The 18,072-nt window shown below is 31.6% G+C and overlaps 2 protein-coding genes and 1 non-coding gene across 5 annotated transcripts; 1 reads left to right on the forward strand and 2 right to left on the reverse strand.

Moving 5' to 3' along the window:
- Nucleotides 1-450: 450 nt before the first annotated feature.
- On the reverse strand, nt 451-3,589 carry LOC105789957 (receptor-like protein kinase HERK 1). Its single transcript, XM_012617311.2, has one exon. The coding sequence runs from the start codon at nt 3,257-3,259 to the stop codon at nt 758-760; it is 2,502 nt and encodes an 833-aa protein (XP_012472765.1). The 5' UTR covers nt 3,260-3,589; the 3' UTR covers nt 451-757.
- Nucleotides 3,590-12,498: 8,909 nt separating this feature from the next.
- Nucleotides 12,499-17,427, forward strand: LOC105789958 (probable NOT transcription complex subunit VIP2). 3 transcript variants are annotated; one of them, XM_012617314.2, is made up of 15 exons: nt 12,499-12,654; nt 12,852-12,983; nt 13,370-13,478; nt 13,555-13,733; nt 13,926-13,974; nt 14,089-14,307; nt 14,615-14,827; nt 14,932-15,027; nt 15,295-15,383; nt 15,577-15,762; nt 16,133-16,555; nt 16,639-16,691; nt 16,787-16,828; nt 16,914-17,058; nt 17,165-17,427. In XM_012617314.2, exons 2-15 carry the CDS (start codon nt 12,966-12,968, stop codon nt 17,222-17,224), a joined length of 1,881 nt encoding a protein of 626 aa, XP_012472768.1. In that variant the 5' UTR covers nt 12,499-12,654; nt 12,852-12,965; the 3' UTR covers nt 17,225-17,427. The 3 variants fall into 3 exon arrangements, with proteins under 3 accessions (XP_012472768.1, XP_012472766.1, XP_012472767.1); XM_012617312.2 differs by having other exon boundaries at nt 13,926-14,307; XM_012617313.2 differs by having other exon boundaries at nt 13,370-13,439; nt 13,926-14,307.
- LOC128032322 (small nucleolar RNA snoR35) lies at nt 13,398-13,478 on the reverse strand. Its single transcript, XR_008188449.1, has one exon. It is a non-coding gene; the product is annotated as a small nucleolar RNA snoR35 (small nucleolar RNA).
- Nucleotides 17,428-18,072: the final 645 nt, after the last annotated feature.

An 18,072-nucleotide genomic window follows, 5' to 3' on the forward strand; every position in this document is an offset into this window, starting at 1 on the left:
GCCGAACTTGGGCAAGTATAAAGTAAGTTAATTTTATGCTTAAACCTGACCAGTGATCAAGCAACATAGATGGTGGCTTTGACAGAGTTTAGTATACCCCATTTTCCCTTTCCATTCTGTTCTAATAATGTCCTTTTGAGTGCTTTTGATGATACAATTTTCTTTCAATATGAGGAAAATCTCATCCCATTTTCTTCCAACACAAGTATGAAATGTTTATGAGCAAAGTATGAAATATTTATGAGCAAATTTCAAGAGCAATAAATGTCATTAAGTATATTTATCATACTGCAAATTCGGCTTCGCGCGGTTACTTCATGCAATTTACCGTAAAAAATGGTATCAACAGGTTCGGGTTTTTTCATGTAAAAGGGTCTTTGGAAGGTCATATATTCTTGTACCATATGGAACACTGATGCAGCAAGATAAAAATCAAGAAAAGAATCAATCTCGAAGTAATCATACACCTAGTACTCGAAAAAAGTCGAAATTTACATTATAGCATATCAGTTCATGGACATGGCAAATCAGAAACAAAAGCTACATGAAAGAAAGAAATTTAAATTGAAACATATTGGTCAATTGCCTAAAGCTTACTTGAAACTCCCATGGAAGAGCTATTAACAACGAAAAAATGAAGGAATTCAGACCATTCCACCTTGTTATTAAAGAAACTACTCGAATTTGACAAGCCGTGGTGGAACAGAGAAAACCGAGTCAAAGAGAAGCTTAATAGGATTTTCCCATCTCATATAAGTCACCTGCCTTCAGATTTCAACAGCTGTGAAAACACTTTACTCATTGAAACACCTGAGAGGTCATTCACACTTGATGCCTCGAGCTGCACGGAAGAAACGGTGGGATCGAATGGACCGACATTGTTGATTTGTGAAGAAAGCTCACCGATCATGTTTGTACTGTTTTCTTCAGGGTCGCGTCCAACGACTGCTTCCTGAAGTTGAAGAGCATACTCCAGATTCCACAAGACATCTCCCATGGAGGGCCGGTCCACACCAAAATCAGCTAAGCACTTTTCAGCAGTTTCGCCAAACTTACGAAGAGAATCAGGCCTGATGCTTCCTTTGAGGTTAGGATCGATTATTTGCTCCAGCTGTCCTTTCTTCTGCCATTTCATCGCCCATTCAGCTAGATTTACCATTTCCCTCGGGAGCGTCGGGTCTATTACTGGTCTTGCACAAAGAACTTCAAACAAAACCACTCCGAATGAATATACATCCGATTTCTCCGTCAGTTGTTGCCTTCTGAAATATTCCGGATCCAAGTACCCGAAACTTCCTTTCACTGCCGTACTAACATGGGTTTGATCGATTTCAGGACCTGTTTTTGACAGCCCGAAATCAGCAACTTTGGCCATGAAGTTCTCATCTAGTAAGATATTCGCGGACTTCACATCACGATGAATAACAGCTTTTGCATAGCCTGTATGGAGGTAGTGGAGTCCTCGAGCTGCCCCGATGCATATTTCGAGCCTTTGTTTCCAGCTTAAACTCGGATAACCTGAGCCATAGAGATGACTCTTGAGTGTTCCATTCTCCATATATTCATAAATCAGTATCATCTCATTCTTTTCATCGCAATAACCAATCAAGGAAACCAAATGGCGGTGTCGGAACTGGGACAGCATATTGATTTCAGTCTGGAACTCAGCAAGTCCTTGTTGGGACCTCGGGTTTCCCCTTTTAACGGCAACTTTCGTACCATCATTCAGTTCTCCCTTGTACACCTTCCCGAAGCCTCCTATTCCAATAACCCAACTTTCATCGAAGTTGTTTGTGGCTTCTTGAACAGCAAGAAAAGGAATGTGATAGCTAGCATTGGAATTGAGACTGGCAGTTGTTCCTTTCGAGTATTTGCTCCCCATAGTTTGAGAAGTCCCTCCATTAATCGAAAACGGAATCCATGTCTTTGATTGCCCGTGAAGTGCCTGTCGTCTTCTTTTTCTACAAACCATGAAGATAACTCCAGCCAACAGCAACACGGAAGCCACCCCAGCGCTTGCACCTACTATGGAACCGATGTTCGTCTTTGAACTTGAACCGGAAGCATTAATAGTTGCCGAGCCAGTAAGGCTGCCATCAGAATTGTTCATTTTCATAATTTCCAGCCCATTCATTATGGCATTCGGCTCAGCGCCAGGTAAAGTAGAAGGGCCGATACTTACATGAAGCTTATTACTAGTAACCAAATCTGTAACATAATCCATATAATATGCAGCAGCCAAAACATTGACCAAATAAGTACTCAAGTCAAGGTCCCGAACAACCATCAAGGAATCAATAAAAACATTAAAGTACAACTCGTTAAGAGCATCGCTAACAATATCGCAGAAGTGAAACCTAACAAGGTACTGAAATCCCGGATCCACATCGAATTCCCAAGTCACATTGAAGTTACCTCCGGTTACATTTGCAGAATTCATCTCAGTACAGGAACCGTAGACAGTACTCGGAGCAATATCCGGAGTTGCCCCACCCTCGACAAACTTGACAGCTCTAATATTCGATACACTCACAGCAAGGTTTTTTTCTACCAGAAAAGGTTGGTCAGGCACCCATGTTCGCCAAAGGGTATCATTCTCGAATGAGACCGTAGGTCCTCCCATATTCACTCTAAAAACTGTCTCTAACGCCTGCAACGTTAGCCCTTGGAATGCCATCGATGATTTAACCAAATGAGCACCATCCTGAATGAGTTCATCAGGAACCGAAACAACTTCTATAGCATTTATAAACGCAAACGAACCCTTTAAAGGACTAAACGTAACAGCAAGGCTATTCGATGTTACATTAACTGAAAATTCTTTCACAAGAGGAGCTTGAACACTGAAACTGGTGAGAAGAACATGGTTTTCGGTGGAAACATCGAACTTAGCCAAGCTCAAATTATAATTACCGAAAGCAAACGGATAGAAATAAAGCCGAATCCAATGCCTTCCTTGTCGGCTAATCGAAAACGTGTACTTCGAGACATCGGTAAAGACCCTTGCAGTTTGATAAAGTGGGGAATCATCAGAGGAAGTAATTGAAGCTTTTGAAATGTTCCCAATAACACTTTGTGGTGTTGAAAGGAGTTTTGAGGCTAAATTATCAGCCATGAAAACTCGATGACCCACAGTAGTATTAGTAAATGATCCACAATCAATAAGGTAATTATCTGCAGGTGTAAATCCTCTAACCAAACATGCTAAACACAAAATTAAAGAAACCCAGAACAGCAATTCAAATACTCTACAACCCATTTTTTTTTTTTTTTGCAAAATCCTAGAAATAAACAATAGAACGTAAAGAGCTGAAATCCAGGGTTCTAACTGAAACAGTAACAGGTTACTAGTAAACTAAAGAACACAAATCCTTGAGCTTAAATGAAAGAAAAAGGGGGGGGGGGGGATAGAGAAACCTGGATTTTAGGAGATTCCCATTGAGTGAATATGAAATATTTTTTGTGGAGCTCTTATGGGAATTTATCAGAGTTTTTTCATGTGAATTTTGAGAAATCTTACAAGACACAAGCTGGTTTGAAATAGGTGACAACCTCATTTTCTTGACATATTCCTTGGATATTTTTTATCATTTTTTCATGTTCTTAAATTAATGGGAAAATTAAAATGAATATTTAAAAAAAAAAAAAAGAAGCAATAAAGAGTCAAAAGGTGGTGGAACAGGTAGGGAAAAATCTTTATTACTAAAAGGCGAATTTCAGTAAATGCTTTTAATTATTATTTGGGTAATTTCGTTAGTAGTCATTTAACTATATATTTTTTAATTTTATATTATCCAACTATAAAAATTATAAAATGGTTATTCAACTATTTAATTTTATCTTTTTGGTCACCCAACTATATTAAATTTTTGAGTGTTTCCGTTTCTATTAACCCACTAGTGACCAAAAAAGAAAAAATGAATAGTTGAATGATCAAAAGGAAAAAGAACATAATTTGGTGACTACAAATGTAGTTTACCCTATATATTTTTTGTTAAACATTCACAAATTATTATCTTAGTTTTAAAGTTATCTATGAATTTCAAAATATTCTAATTAAGCACTTAAAGTATTTGTATTGCATTAAAAATGAAGTTTATTTAAATCACGAATCAAGTTACAAACGGTATGTATGTATGTATTGTATGGATAACTTGAATTTAACATGTTAAACAAACAAATAATATCAACAAAATTTTAGATATATATTTTTAACTCGTGATATTCAATTTTTTTGGTGAAACAAACAAATAAACAAAGATTACATCAAATTCATTTGATCAATCACTCCTCTAGCTTTATCTTGAATAAAAACTTCTGAGCTCAATTTAGCCAAACAATCCGCAACACGATTGTCTTCTCTGGGAACATGTTGAATCAACCAACGCCCTTCCGTACTCATTATCTTTTAGACTCTCCTGAAAATTGTAATACCTGAATCTCCCAATAAATTATCCTGTAAAGCTTAAACTACTTCTCAATTATCAGTGTGAATCACAACTTTATTAAAACCATTACTAAGCGACGTAATCAAACCATTCAAAATATCTCAAAATTCAGTCTAAAAAATATTGCATTTTTCGAGAAATTGCTTATAATCGAAAATTCAATTCCTATTCTAGTCTAGCAGCACATGTTTTAAATATGAATAATGACTATACTAATGAAAGTACTCACTCGCTACTGATATATATATTTTTAATTTAAAGAGTAATCTTAAATCTGAACTATAATTTAAAGTTGTTTAGTTATTAGTGCAATTAATTATTTTTCCTGTAAGAAAGTGGGAATAATAATAAAAATATTGAATATACATTTAAGGGCCTATTAAATTTTGGAAATTTATGAAGAGTGGGTTTTCTTGTTATGTATTTTAATGTTGGTAGGTAAAATAGAGGTTTTAAATTTAAGTAACAGACGATTTTTTTAAAAAATTAATTACTGTCCACCTTAGTGGGTTTTAAAAAAATTTCTAGTATATATTTGAGAATATTTAATAAAAATTATTTATATTTTTAAATCATAGTAATTCTAAATAAATAAAAATATTAATATAAAACAAAGAATGGGAAGAAAAAGGATAATTGAAATGTGAAAAGGAATTTTATATGTAGTTGACAATTTTGTGAAAGTGGAGAACAAAAGGCTACAGCTGTAACAAATAGTTGTGGCAAACAGAGAAAGAAAATAAAGAGAAAAATCTACAACTATAAATAAAGTCGCAAGTTGCAACTACTCCCTATCTTATTATTATTTCTAGGGGATTATCGGTTTGGTTTGATTTGGAAAATTTAATTTTAATATTATTTAATAAAATTTTAATGTTTTTCATAACCACTTCTAAAATAGTAATAAATTTTAAGTAATAAAAATAATCAATCATTTTTATATTTTTATATATAAAATTTAAATTATTTTCACTATTTTAAATGTAAAATATTTACACCATAAAAATTGAAATTAAAGAATAATGTTCATGTACTTCATTCAGTAAATCGTCCAAACACCTCAATTTTGGCCGATTTTTGTTTTTTCTTACTTAGCTCTATTAGAATGGCTCCCAACCCATGCTTCGCATTGAATTAATTATTTTTTGGATCAAATAATAAAGTTAAAATATGCTACATATAACTATACTCTTCATACATTTTAATTTAGCCCTCATACTTGTATTTTCACGAATTTAGCCTCTTTATTTTTTTTCAAATTTAAAAATCTAGGTTCAGTTGTTAATAACATAATTTTTTTTGCTATATTCATTAACACGACATTTCGTAATTTAAAAATACTTACTTAATAATGATATAACAAAAATTGACATTATAATGGATCTGCAGACAAAGTTTAATGGTATTAACCATTTCTAAAAATTAATGTCGGTATTTTTAGTTGACTAAAATATATAACTATTATAAAATTTAAAATATATAGTATATTTCAAACTTGAGCGATGAAAATCGAAATTTAGTGATTGTTATATATTTTATTTTATACTCAAATTAAATGAAGAAAGCATTTTCTCAATTATATGACACAAAATGTCAACTTAAGCTTTAAATATATATATATGAATTAATTATATCAAATTTATTCCATCAATCTCATTAAATAGTTGCGAAATCTTTATGTTATTGAATTCACACTTTATTTTTTCCATTTTGGGGTCAAATTTATTGAATTCCACGTTGGTTTGTTGAGATATAAAAGGAAAAACATAATAATAAAAATTCCACTAACTCTTAATTCCGCGTTGTGAAACTGTCTCTTCAGTCTTCATCAATCTATTGTTTTATATTCCAACCCAAATAAATAAATAAGACTAATTGTTCTGCAATTTTATTTTGGATTTGTTTTTCAAATATTTCGTCGTGATTTTAGTTTATAGTCTCCGACGAATACGTGTATCAAGGCAGCCTTCGCATTCAATATAATAAACAAGGGAATGAAGGCTAAAAAAAGGAATTAAAATGAAAAAGAAATAAGTACGTGAAGAGTGAAGACAGGAGAGAATATTTACAGTTTTACACCATTAAAGTTTTTATTATTTAGTTCCTAAATTTGATATTTTTTTCAATTTGATCCCTGAGTTTTTCTTTCCACAATAGTATCAGAATTTTGCAACTTTTACCAAATTAGTCCTTGAACTTGAACTCTTTTAAGATGTGCTGGCATGTTACTCTCTCACCTGAATTTTTTTTAATTATATAAAAGCTAAAAATAAAAATAAAAATTTTGCCCGGCGGCGGTGTCAACCTCTAGGTTGGCTGCCTTTTTCTTTCCTCTCACCAATTCTTTCTTTCTTCTTCTCATTCGCTTCACATGTCTTCTCTTTTCAGTTTGCAGATCTATTTTGTGAGTATCTTTGTTGGCTTCACAAGTTATGATGGACAGATGATGGCGCCTGTCGTTCGCTAAAACTCCACCGACAGCTTCTTAATATGTTTCTGTTTTGAGAGTATTTCAGAATAATAAACGATTTCACGAGTCGCTTTGGACTCGTGTTGTCTTAAGTTTTATATGTTTTTTTGTTTGTTTTTCCATTAGGAGTATAATGCGCTTCAACGCACTCCGACTCATGTCCTCCTATATTAGCAACAATGTCCATGCCAATCGAGCTATAACTCATCTGGCATGTTAAACACGAACTTTAATATTATGTAATTTTACCCATGACATTTTAATTTAATTCATTTTTCGCAAACTACTAACATTATTTTGTGTTTATATATTACTTACACAAATAACTATACTTATCTAATATAAAAATATATATTTTTAAATAAATACAATTAAATCAAAATTAAAATTTAATATATATAATTATACGAAACTAAAATTTATGTCTCAAATTATCGATTAAATTAAAATTTATGTATAATTTATGAGTGATATATACTATTTATTATTATTATTATTATTATTATTATTATTAGTGGTTAATAGGCATTAGGGAAGGATCTAGTTACAAACAAGGCGTGCATGGAACGCACTCTAGACAACGATAGAAGAACATGATTTGATCGCAAAATCCCATTCAATAATCAACCATGACGGTGACTTGTATTATCTTTCTATTATTTAATAGATAATATTTAATATTCTAAGCATACATCATTCCAATATTTTAGCTCTTGTAAGTGAAGATAATTATAGTAAAATAAGTTATTAAACTATTAGTAAGTTGAGTTATCAAATTATTAAAATAATTGTGGTATGGTCTTCTCTACTCGTGCCACCTATACCAATCAAAAGTTCTCTTTTATTTTTTTTCTTCTATAGTTTAGTTTTTTTTTCATGAAACAACTTTGAACGTCATGAATCTACTAATTAAAATCCAAACAGTTTTCTTCTCTTATCTTCGAAATTGGTCCTCAAATCAACTTGGATCTAAGGTATGTTCTTCTACTTGTCGATTGGTATTGATCTGCCATATTGATCGTCGAATCATCGGTTAGAACTTGCTGGCTGGACTTAAAAAAAGACTTAAATAAAATCTTTCGAATAGTTTATTGACTTGAATGAAAACTTTTGAATAGTTTAATGATCATTTTGTAACTTTTTAAAGTCGAGTGACCAAAACGTAAGCTTACTAAATCTCTAGTGACTTTAAGTGTAATTTTCTTTCTATAATTTAAACATTTAATAGGTAATATTTAATATTCTAATCATACATCATTCCAATGTTTTAACCCATGTAAGTCATGATTTTAGTGCAATTCTTGTAAAAGTTATTTTTATGTAATTAAGGGTTAGTAAAATTTATGGCTTATTGTTGATTGAGTATTAACTTAATTGATATCAATATTATTGTCAATGCAGGAGAATGAGATGATAAAATAAATCATAACTTATATTGTTTTAAAATTAAAGAATCATTTATATTGTTCTACTATTTAAAAAACAAAAAACAAATTTTGGAAATTCATGATTATCTCTCTTAAAAAATCATTTTTATTTAAACTCGAGTTAATGATTATACCTTATAATTTTATTTTTATATACAAATTTACGAGTAATATTTATCATCCGTACCTTTCAAGACATTTTACTGTTGGTCCAATTTAATTGTGTATACATGTATGTATCACTTATCAAATCATATAGCTTAATATATTATGACCCACCAATATTGGCATAATAGTAAAAAATCAACTAGAAAATCCATATACATGGATTAAATAAAGTATATTTTAAAAAAATAAAATGAGCATTATTTAGTAGATTTATATTTGAAAAATATTAGTTAATTATTATATTTTTTAAGTTAGTAATAATTATAAAATAGCCTACGAGACATTGGTTTAATGATAGCTATAAAAACAGTATGATACTTAAATATTGTTTTAGTTATAATGTCATATTTTTACTTTTAGTTTAAAAATTATAATTTATTTTATTTTATTTTATATGAGGTTGATTTTTATAATTATTTTATCTTCCTAATGTTCATTGTGCTCTTTTTTTTTTGTATAGAGAAATGATTAAACCATAATTTAAACTATTCAAGGTCAAGTCACTCCAGAATAATCATTATGTCATAATAGTAGAATATCATCCAACAGTTACATCTATCCACCGGTCTTGAGAACACCATTAATGCTAACCCATCAGTTACTTTGTTACCTTCTTTAAATGTACAAGTAACTTTAACTATTCATAGAAATTTTAACATATTCTTAATAGCACGTGTCACAGCTGAGTAATGTTGATCAACTACATTTTCTTGAATCGTTTGAATAGCTTTAGTACCATCCAACTTGAGAATTATTCGTTTTAGTCCAAGATTCCATGCAAGTTGGAGACCTTCCAGAGCTCCCCAAAGTTTAGCATCAATAACTGAGCAGCAACCAATATTTCTTGAGAAATCAGTAATTCACATCCCATGCTGATTGCGGATCAGACCACCTGTAGTAGAATTTCGGGACACCATACAGACTGCACCATCAGTATTTACTTTATGCCATTCATCATCAGGTAGAATCCATCTGATCAACTTACAAGTTTTAACTTTTAAATGCTTTGAGGCACCCATCGATCCAAAGTTTTAATGGAGGTAACTTTTCCTCACACGAAAATACTTTAATTAATGGAATTGACATAATCAATCAAATTTTAGACATTAATTATATAAAAAAGTATCTGGTTGGCATTACTTATAAAATATTATTTATTCGATTGCGAGACAATTCTAAATATGAAACAAAAATAATGGTTAAATTTACACTACGAAGGCCTTTAAAGACACTGTCCATTTTATATTTCACATTAGAAAAATAATGATTAAATTTCAGTTTCAGTTTTAATCCATCTACCTTTTAAGATTATATAAGAATAGTTAAATTTTAATTTTGATCTCTATATTTCGCTCAAATTTGACATTTAATTTCTATACTTTAATTTTGAATAATTTGGTGCCTCAACTTTTAGTATTATTAGTTAGTCTACATATTTTATTTTGATATCTTGAGATGAATTTTTAAGAATTGTTAACACTGTTAAAATTCTATATTAAATTCAAGTTTATTATAATATCGTTTTTGTTACATGGATATGAATGGAGTATTTTTTAAATTTAAAATGTCACACCGGAAATTTAACATAAGAATTTTAACAAGATTAACAAATAAACCTAAATTTTAAATTTTGAAAATAGAGATTAAATTCACGAAAATAAAAGCACGGAGACTAAGTTTCAAATATATGAAGAGTACAAAACTTTGAGTATATTATAAACTTTAATTTTACTCTATAATTTAATAAAAAAAAGATAATCAACCCAATGCGAAGTGTGGTACGGAACTATACTAGTGTAATATATAGATCTAGGAACCCAAAAATAAGGACATTATGAATTCACAAAGGGTAAACTACACCAAAGGTCTCTAAACTATTAGTAAGTTTACGTTTTGGTCACTCAATTTAAAAAAGTTACAAAATAATCATTGAACTATTCAAAAGCATTCATTTAAGTCACAAGGTTATTAAGTTTTTCCTTTTAGAAGTTCGGCTGGCGAGTTTCAAGTGATGATTTGATGATTGGTATGATGGATCAGTACCCCTCAAAGAGTAGAAGAATATACTTTAGATCTAAGTCATCTGATGGTCAGTGTCAGAGATTAGAAAAAAAACTGTTTGGATTTTGATTTGTAGATTCGTAACATTCAAAGTTCTTTCATAAAAATAAAATTGAACTGTAGATCAGAAGGGGAAGAAGAGCTTTTGATTGGTGTAGGCGGAGTGAATAGAGAAAGCCATATAACAACGGTTTTAATAGCCTAGTGACTTAAATGAAAACTTTTCAGTGACCAATTTGTAACTTTTTGAAGCTGAGTGACAAAAACATAAAATTACTAATAATTTAGTGACCTTGAGGGTAGTTTACCCATTTATAAATCTAATTATCATTTAGTGTAGAAAATATTAAATTAATTTTATTTTATTAAAAATTGAAATAAATTATTTTTATAAAAAAATTCAAAGTAACATGCTTAGTTTTCATCCAAAATAATATAAAATTTTATATTAATAAAATTAAAATTAAATCTTTTAAAATCTATATTTATTAATTTACCAAACACTTTTAATATAAATTCAGCATTTATAAACTTTAATAGTAAAAATTCATTACTTAAAACTTAAAATTTCAAATTATCAAACACACCCTAACAATAATGATTGAAATTCAACTCAAGATGATTTAAGAAGTTGAAAGAAAATAGATTATTAAGTCATTTCTTACGGAAAAAATAAGAATCTATAATATTAAGCAAATTGACAGGGCGTAGTTAGAGGGGTTCGCAGGATCTGGTCACTCTTAAAATGAAAATTTTTTATGTAGGTCTTTTAAAGTTTTAAAAATTTTAAATTAGTAAAGATAAAATTATATTTTGATCCTCCTAAAAATAATAAAAATTTAATTTAATCATTTAAAAATTATAAATATATAAACTATTAAAATAATAAAATTATATTTTGCTATTATAAAATTACTATTTAATTTTATCATCCTTAAAATTTTTTCTATATTATTTGGATAATTATAAAGAACGAAAAACTTGCAAGTTATTATTATCATCATTAAATTTGGCTGTCTCTTCAAACTTGATCGATTGTATTAAACTTTTGATCCACTAATGACATCATATAATTTATATACCTTTTATTTATATATTAAAATTTATATAAATATGTTATACTTAATATTATTATAAATACTATCATGCTATATAAATATAAATTAAGAAATCTAAATTTTATAATTTAGCTGTCCAAAAATATCGCTTAAATTGGATAGTTATTCATGTAATTTATCCCTTCTCTGCAATTTTATATTATTTTAATTTTGGGTAAATTACACTAGTAATTAACCGATTATTAGTATATTTTTTTTGGTCACGCAACTATAAAACCTTATAAAATGGTTATCCAATTACTCAATTTTGTACTTTTTGGTCACCAACGGGCTAACAGTGGCGGCTTTTAAAATTAACATAATAACAACTTTAACTCTTCACATTTATAAATTATGTCAATTTAGTTTTGATTCTAAAAAATTTTGACCCTCAACATTTACACATTGTGTAATTTGAATTTTTTTATAGTTTACTTTTTTTTGGACATTGAGGTTAAATTAAAAAGAATGAGAGAACTGAAAAAAAAATCAAATTACACAATATGTAAATGTTGAAGGTTAGATTTTTAGAATTAAGACTAAATTGACATAATTTATAAATATTGAGAGTTAAAGTTACTATTATGTCAATTTTAAAAACTGCCACCGTAGCCCGTTGGAGACTAAAAAGACAAAATTGAATAGTTGGTTGATATTTTTTAACTTTTCATAATTGGGTGACCAAAAAAGAAATTTACTCATAGTTGAAAGATTATTTTATAATTTTTCATAGTTGGATGACCTAAAACAAATTCACTAATAGTTGAGTGACTATCAGTTAGTTTACCCTTTAGTTTTTATTTAGCCCATTAGATTTAGGGCAAAAAAAAAAAAAGGCAAAAATAAACAGGGAGATTGGACCCAAACAGAAACGCGAAAGCTCGTTCTTTGGTTCAGCTCTTAAGAAATCCCATACAAAAGTTGAAAAAAAGGTAGAGAAAAAAAAAATCAAAGATCACTCTCATTCGTTGATCTAGCTTCAGGTACTGTCGCTCTCTCTTCTGAATCGATCTGGATTCGTTTGAATTTGATCTTGAATCGCACTGAGTTCATCTCTTTCAAATTTTATCTGAATTGTTGTTCTACATATGTCAAAGTATTTTAGGGTGTGTATTGCTAATAACACCTCATTTATGTCATTTCGGGATTAGTTTTCTCACAATTGCGTTTGTCCTTTCAGGATATAATCACTGTAGTAGCTTCGCAGATCAGGATTTTGTTTACTTACACTCAAGACACTGATAGGCTGCTTCCCGAGGAATGATTTTTTGCATTACCTATTGACACTCGTGCAATGTCGGGATTACTTAATGTATTGTTACTTTAACTGAACAATTTATTAGAAGTTGCAATCTTTTAGAACATTATTCTTGTTTTTGGACTTGTTATTTATCCTTTATCTAAATGAAGTGTGTGGCTTCTGCAGATGAACTTAGGTCTTTAGCTGAAGATAACTAGATATTTGTTTCTTTGGTTTGTGTTTGTGTATGTGCTTGTGATAACATGTTGTGGAATGCTGGTTTTTAGTAACTTAGGGTAAAAAATATGTTGGTTGGTTGTTTGTCATTGGTGTTCCATAAATTGGTTTGAAACTTTGGTTCGTGTTTTTTGCATTCTTTTCCTGGTTAATTGTTGTCTGTGTTTTTGAATCACGTGTCTATCTTCTAACTGGAAACTATATTGTGCATCCTGTTACAGTCTTCTATCAACGGGTCGGCATCTAATCTTCCAGACAGTAGTGGACGTTCTTTTGCAACATCTTTCTCTGGTCAGTCTGGTGCTGCCTCCCCTGTTTTCCATCACACTGGTGGGTAAATTTTACTGGATTTCCATTCACCTATGTTCTTTTGAATTCATGCAATTTTGTTGTTTGTTTTTTGCAGGCTCTATTCAGGGACTGCATAATATTCATGGTAGCTTTAATGTTCCCAACCTGCCTGGCACGCTTGCATCAAGAAACTCAACGTTAAGTAATGTTCCAACTGGTGGTGTTCAACAACCTACTGGGAGCCTTTCTGGTGGAAGATTTGCATCAAATAATCTCCCAGTTGCACTTTCTCAGGTAGTTCTAATATTCCCACTGTACTGTAGTTTGACTTCTGTTATTACAGCTAAAGAAATTCTACAGACTATCTCCTCCCTTCATGCATGTCATTAGGACAAACCCCCATAAAAATGAAAAATAATAGGAAGGAAATAAACTCTTGCATTCTTGTACTATGTACTTTGTTTTCTTATAAATACCATTTTGCAGTTATCTCACGGCAGCTCCCATGGTCATTCAGGAGTAACCAATAGAGGAGGTATTAGTATTGTAGGAAACCCTGGATTTAGTAGTAACTCAAATGGAGTTGGTGGCTCTATACCTGGTATTCTCCCAACCTCTGTAGGAATCGGTAACCGCAATGCTGTTCCAGGATTGGGAGTATCCCCAATTCTGGGAAATGCAGGTCCTAGGATAACAAGTTCTATGGGAAACATGGTTGGTGGGGGCAACATCGGGAGGACATTAAGCTCTGGTGGAGGGTTATCTGTGCCTGGTCTAGCATCTCGTCTGAATTTAAGTGGCAATAGTGGATCCGCAAGTTTAACTGTGCAGGGACAGAATCGGTTGATGAGTGGTGTGCTTCCTCAAGGTACATTACTGTGAACAATGACCTCTATATTTTGCTGTTGGCAAAAAAAGACCACTGTTTACTTCTGTTGCTGGCTATGATTTCCATAGGCATAAATCAGTACAATGGCAAAAAATTTTGGTTAATTTACCATCCCTCGTTGCTTCTCGGTGCACGCTAGTAATCTGGTTCTTATTATTAACAGGTTCTAGATATATGTTTCAATTTTTTATGATTTGATTATTACTTTTGTATTGTGGAATTTGTGCCTAGTGGATTTACTGGCTTAGTTGCACATCTTTATTTGAATGACACTTTCTGCATTCAGGATCTCCTCAGGTACTTTCAATGTTAGGCAATTCTTATCCAACTGCTGGGGGTCCACTTTCCCAGAGTCATGTTCAAGCTGTGAACAATCTTAGTTCTATGGGCATGTTGAATGATGTGAACTCAAATGACAATTCCCCTTTTGACATAAACAATGATTTCCCTCAGTTGACAAGTCGTCCTAATTCTGCTGGTGGGCCTCAAGGACAATTGGGTAACTAAAGAAGAACACTTTCTGATACTTTCACTTGCCCCCCCCTCCTCCTCTTTTTTCCCCCTTATACTGAAGTTCTAAGATTCTAAGTTAAAATATTTCAGGTTCATTACGAAAACAAGGTCTTAGTCCCATTGTTCAACAAAACCAAGAGTTCAGCATTCAAAATGAAGATTTCCCTGCATTACCAGGATTTAAAGGTTCACAGATAGTCTTTAACCTTGTTATGATTTAATGCAGTTTATTTTCTGGTAGACAGAAATTTTTCTCACTTTTTATGTACATGGGAATCCAGCTTGAAGTTATATCAGTACTTGATTTTGTGGTCATTTTAGTATATTAGCTGTTTACTGATTTTTTATGGCAGTATTATTATCACATTTAATGACTTACTTTTTATTTATACAATGCAATTATTGTTTTTAAAACCATTATGTTCTAAGCCGTTATTATATAATATTGTACAGGTGGTAATGCTGATTATGCAATGGATTTGCACCAGAAAGAGCAACTACATGACAATACCATGTCTATGATGCAGTCTCAGCACTTCTCTGTGAGTCTATTTACAAAATTGAAAAATTATGGTTTATTTGCCTTTTTGTATATTTATTTTTAATAATGGCATGCTGGCATATTATGGCTTATGTATTTCCTTTCCTTCATTTTGTAAAAAATAAGTATATTTTATCTTCATGACGTATGTACTCTGATATGTTTTCTCTAATATGTGCATGCAATTCGCACAGATGGGGAGATCAGCAGGATTTAACTTGGGTGGATCTTATTCATCTCATCGCCCACAGCAGCAACAGCAACATGCTCCATCAGCCAGTGGTAGTGGGGTCTCCTTTTCACCTGGAAACAACCAAGATCTTCTCCATTTACATGGCTCAGATATATTCCCGTCATCTCATTCAAGCTACCACTCACAGGTGTGACAGTCTGGTGATGTCGATGGTTTCCTGCAACCTAATAATTACAAATTAGGGAGTAATTACTTATTAGGTGGTAGGAGGAAACAGATTCTCAACTGATTTGAAACATCAAATTGAGGAGTGTTTTAGTAGCTTAGATGAATTGAGGTTCATTGTTGATCAAACCGAAAGAATGTGAAATTGGGCCCTTTTTCTCATATAACAGCCTGCTGAAAAATAGGTTCCATTGAAAGATGATGAATTTGGTTTGACTTCCTTTTGTTGGACGCCATTTATGCCTGCGTTTGATTTGTGCATTATTATTTTTTCTTATTTCATAGAGGTTAAATATAATTACTTCTAACATCCTCTTTCATCTTTGGTTTAGACCAACGGACCACCTGGAGTTGGACTAAGACCTTTAAATTCCTCAAATACGGTTTCTGGCATGGGTTATGACCAGCTCATTCAGCAATATCAGCAACATCAGAACCCTTCCCAATTTCGTCTTCAACAGATATCAGCTGTCAATCAATCGTTTAGGGAACCAGGCATGAAATCAATGCAAGCCACACAGTCTAATCCAGACCCATTTGGTTTACTTGGTTTGCAAAGTGTGATAAAGATGACCGATCCTGATTTGACTTCCCTTGCACTCGGAATCGATCTGACAACACTTGGTTTAAATTTAAATTCATCAGAAAATCTTCACAAGACTTTTCGTTCTCCGTGGTCTGATGAACCAGCTAAGGGTGACCCAGAGTTCACCGTGCCACAATGTTATTACGCTAAGCAACCACCTGCATTACATGTGAGCTGGCTTTCGCTTATCTTAACTGCCAGAATTAGTGAATTTTCTCTACTATAGTTCTGATTTCCTTTTGGTGCATGCAGCAAGGGTATTTTTCGAAATTTTCTGTGGATGCATTGTTCTATATATTTTACAGGTGTGATTAATTTATTGACTATTGTTCTTTTTTTTTCCTCGAATATCGTAAAGATCTTATTCTTAGCCATATTTATTTCTCTGTTTTCCATGCAGCATGCCAAAAGATGAAGCTCAACTATATGCCGCAAATGAACTGTATGATCTCTACTAAATGAACTCTGCAAGCTTTATACACTCTTTTTTCTTTCCCAACTTTTCATTTTACATCTCTTATTGGCAGTTATAATAGAGGCTGGTTTTACCACAAGGAGCATCGATCATGGTTCATAAGAGTCCCCAATGTGGAGCCACTGGTTAAGACGAACACATATGAGAGAGGTTCTTATCACTGTTTTGATCCGAAGTCATTTGAAACAATCCGTAAGGTTGGAACACTATTATATTCCCACAGCATTTATATATGTGTACATTTTACGTCGCTCACTACTCTAGTTGTAGTTACTGAAAGCTGCCTATCTATTTCGAGTGCAGGACAATTTTGTCGTTCATTACGAGATGTTGGAAAAAAGACCGGCTTTACCTCAACATTAACAAGTTATTTCTTCTGTTTTATGGTGTACATTGTAAAGCTATGAGTAGCCAATATTTATAGCCTCTTTTCCCATCTAATCTCAAGGCATTTCCAATATGTTGTCATAGTCTCTTTCCTAGTAAACCTGGAATTGAACTGTCAAGGCTGTTGTTCTTAAGGGTGAAGTTCGGTTTTGAAAAGAAAAAGTGAAGTTACTGTGTCATATTTTGGTTCTTAAAAACTGAACTGAATTGGGTCGATTTATCAGTTTGGGTGGATTTGGTTCATTAGGTATATTTTTTTTAATAAACTACATCTCATGTCGCTAAGCTATTAGGTCACTAAGGTATTAGTAAGTTTATGTTTTGATTACTCAACTTTAAGAAGTTACAAAACGGTTGTTGAACTATTTAAAAATTTTCATTCAAGTTACTAGTTAAAATCGTTGTTGTATGACATTTGCTTGCATCGCTTGCATCAATCGAAAGCTTTTCTTTTTTTTTTCTTTTTTACAGTTTAGTTTTTTTTATTGAAACAACGAATCTGTGAACTAAAATTCAAATGATTTTGTTTTTTGATCTTCAATATTGGCCATCAAATTAACTTTGAATTTAAGGTATGTTTTACTTGTTGATGGGTATTGAACCATTGTACCAATCATAGCTTGGAGCTCGTTAGTTAAAATTTTTAAAAATAAAAAAAGAAACTTAATTGTGCAATGATTTAAATAAAAACTTTGCAATAGTTCAATAATTATTTTGTAACATTTTAAGGTTGAGTGATTAAAATGTAAATTTAATAATTGTTTAGTGAACTTAGTGTAGTTTGCTTAAATATAAATTATTTATTTTATATAATTAAAATTGAA

This window comes from Gossypium raimondii, chromosome 8 (genome assembly GCF_025698545.1).
Source record: "Gossypium raimondii isolate GPD5lz chromosome 8, ASM2569854v1, whole genome shotgun sequence".
Taxonomy (NCBI): Eukaryota; Viridiplantae; Streptophyta; class Magnoliopsida; order Malvales; family Malvaceae; genus Gossypium; species Gossypium raimondii.

Excerpts from the sequence above, each read along its gene's own strand:
- LOC105789957 (XM_012617311.2), bottom strand. The coding sequence starts at position 3,259 with ATGGGTTGTAGAGTATTTGAATTGCTGTTCTGGGTTTCTTTAATTTTG.
- LOC105789958 (XM_012617312.2), top strand. Across the intron at positions 14,308-14,614 it reads GAGTGGTGTGCTTCCTCAAG|GATCTCCTCAGGTACTTTCA; the intron begins GTACATTACTGT and ends TTCTGCATTCAG. Across the intron at positions 16,692-16,786 it reads TTGTTCTATATATTTTACAG|CATGCCAAAAGATGAAGCTC; the intron begins GTGTGATTAATT and ends TTTTCCATGCAG.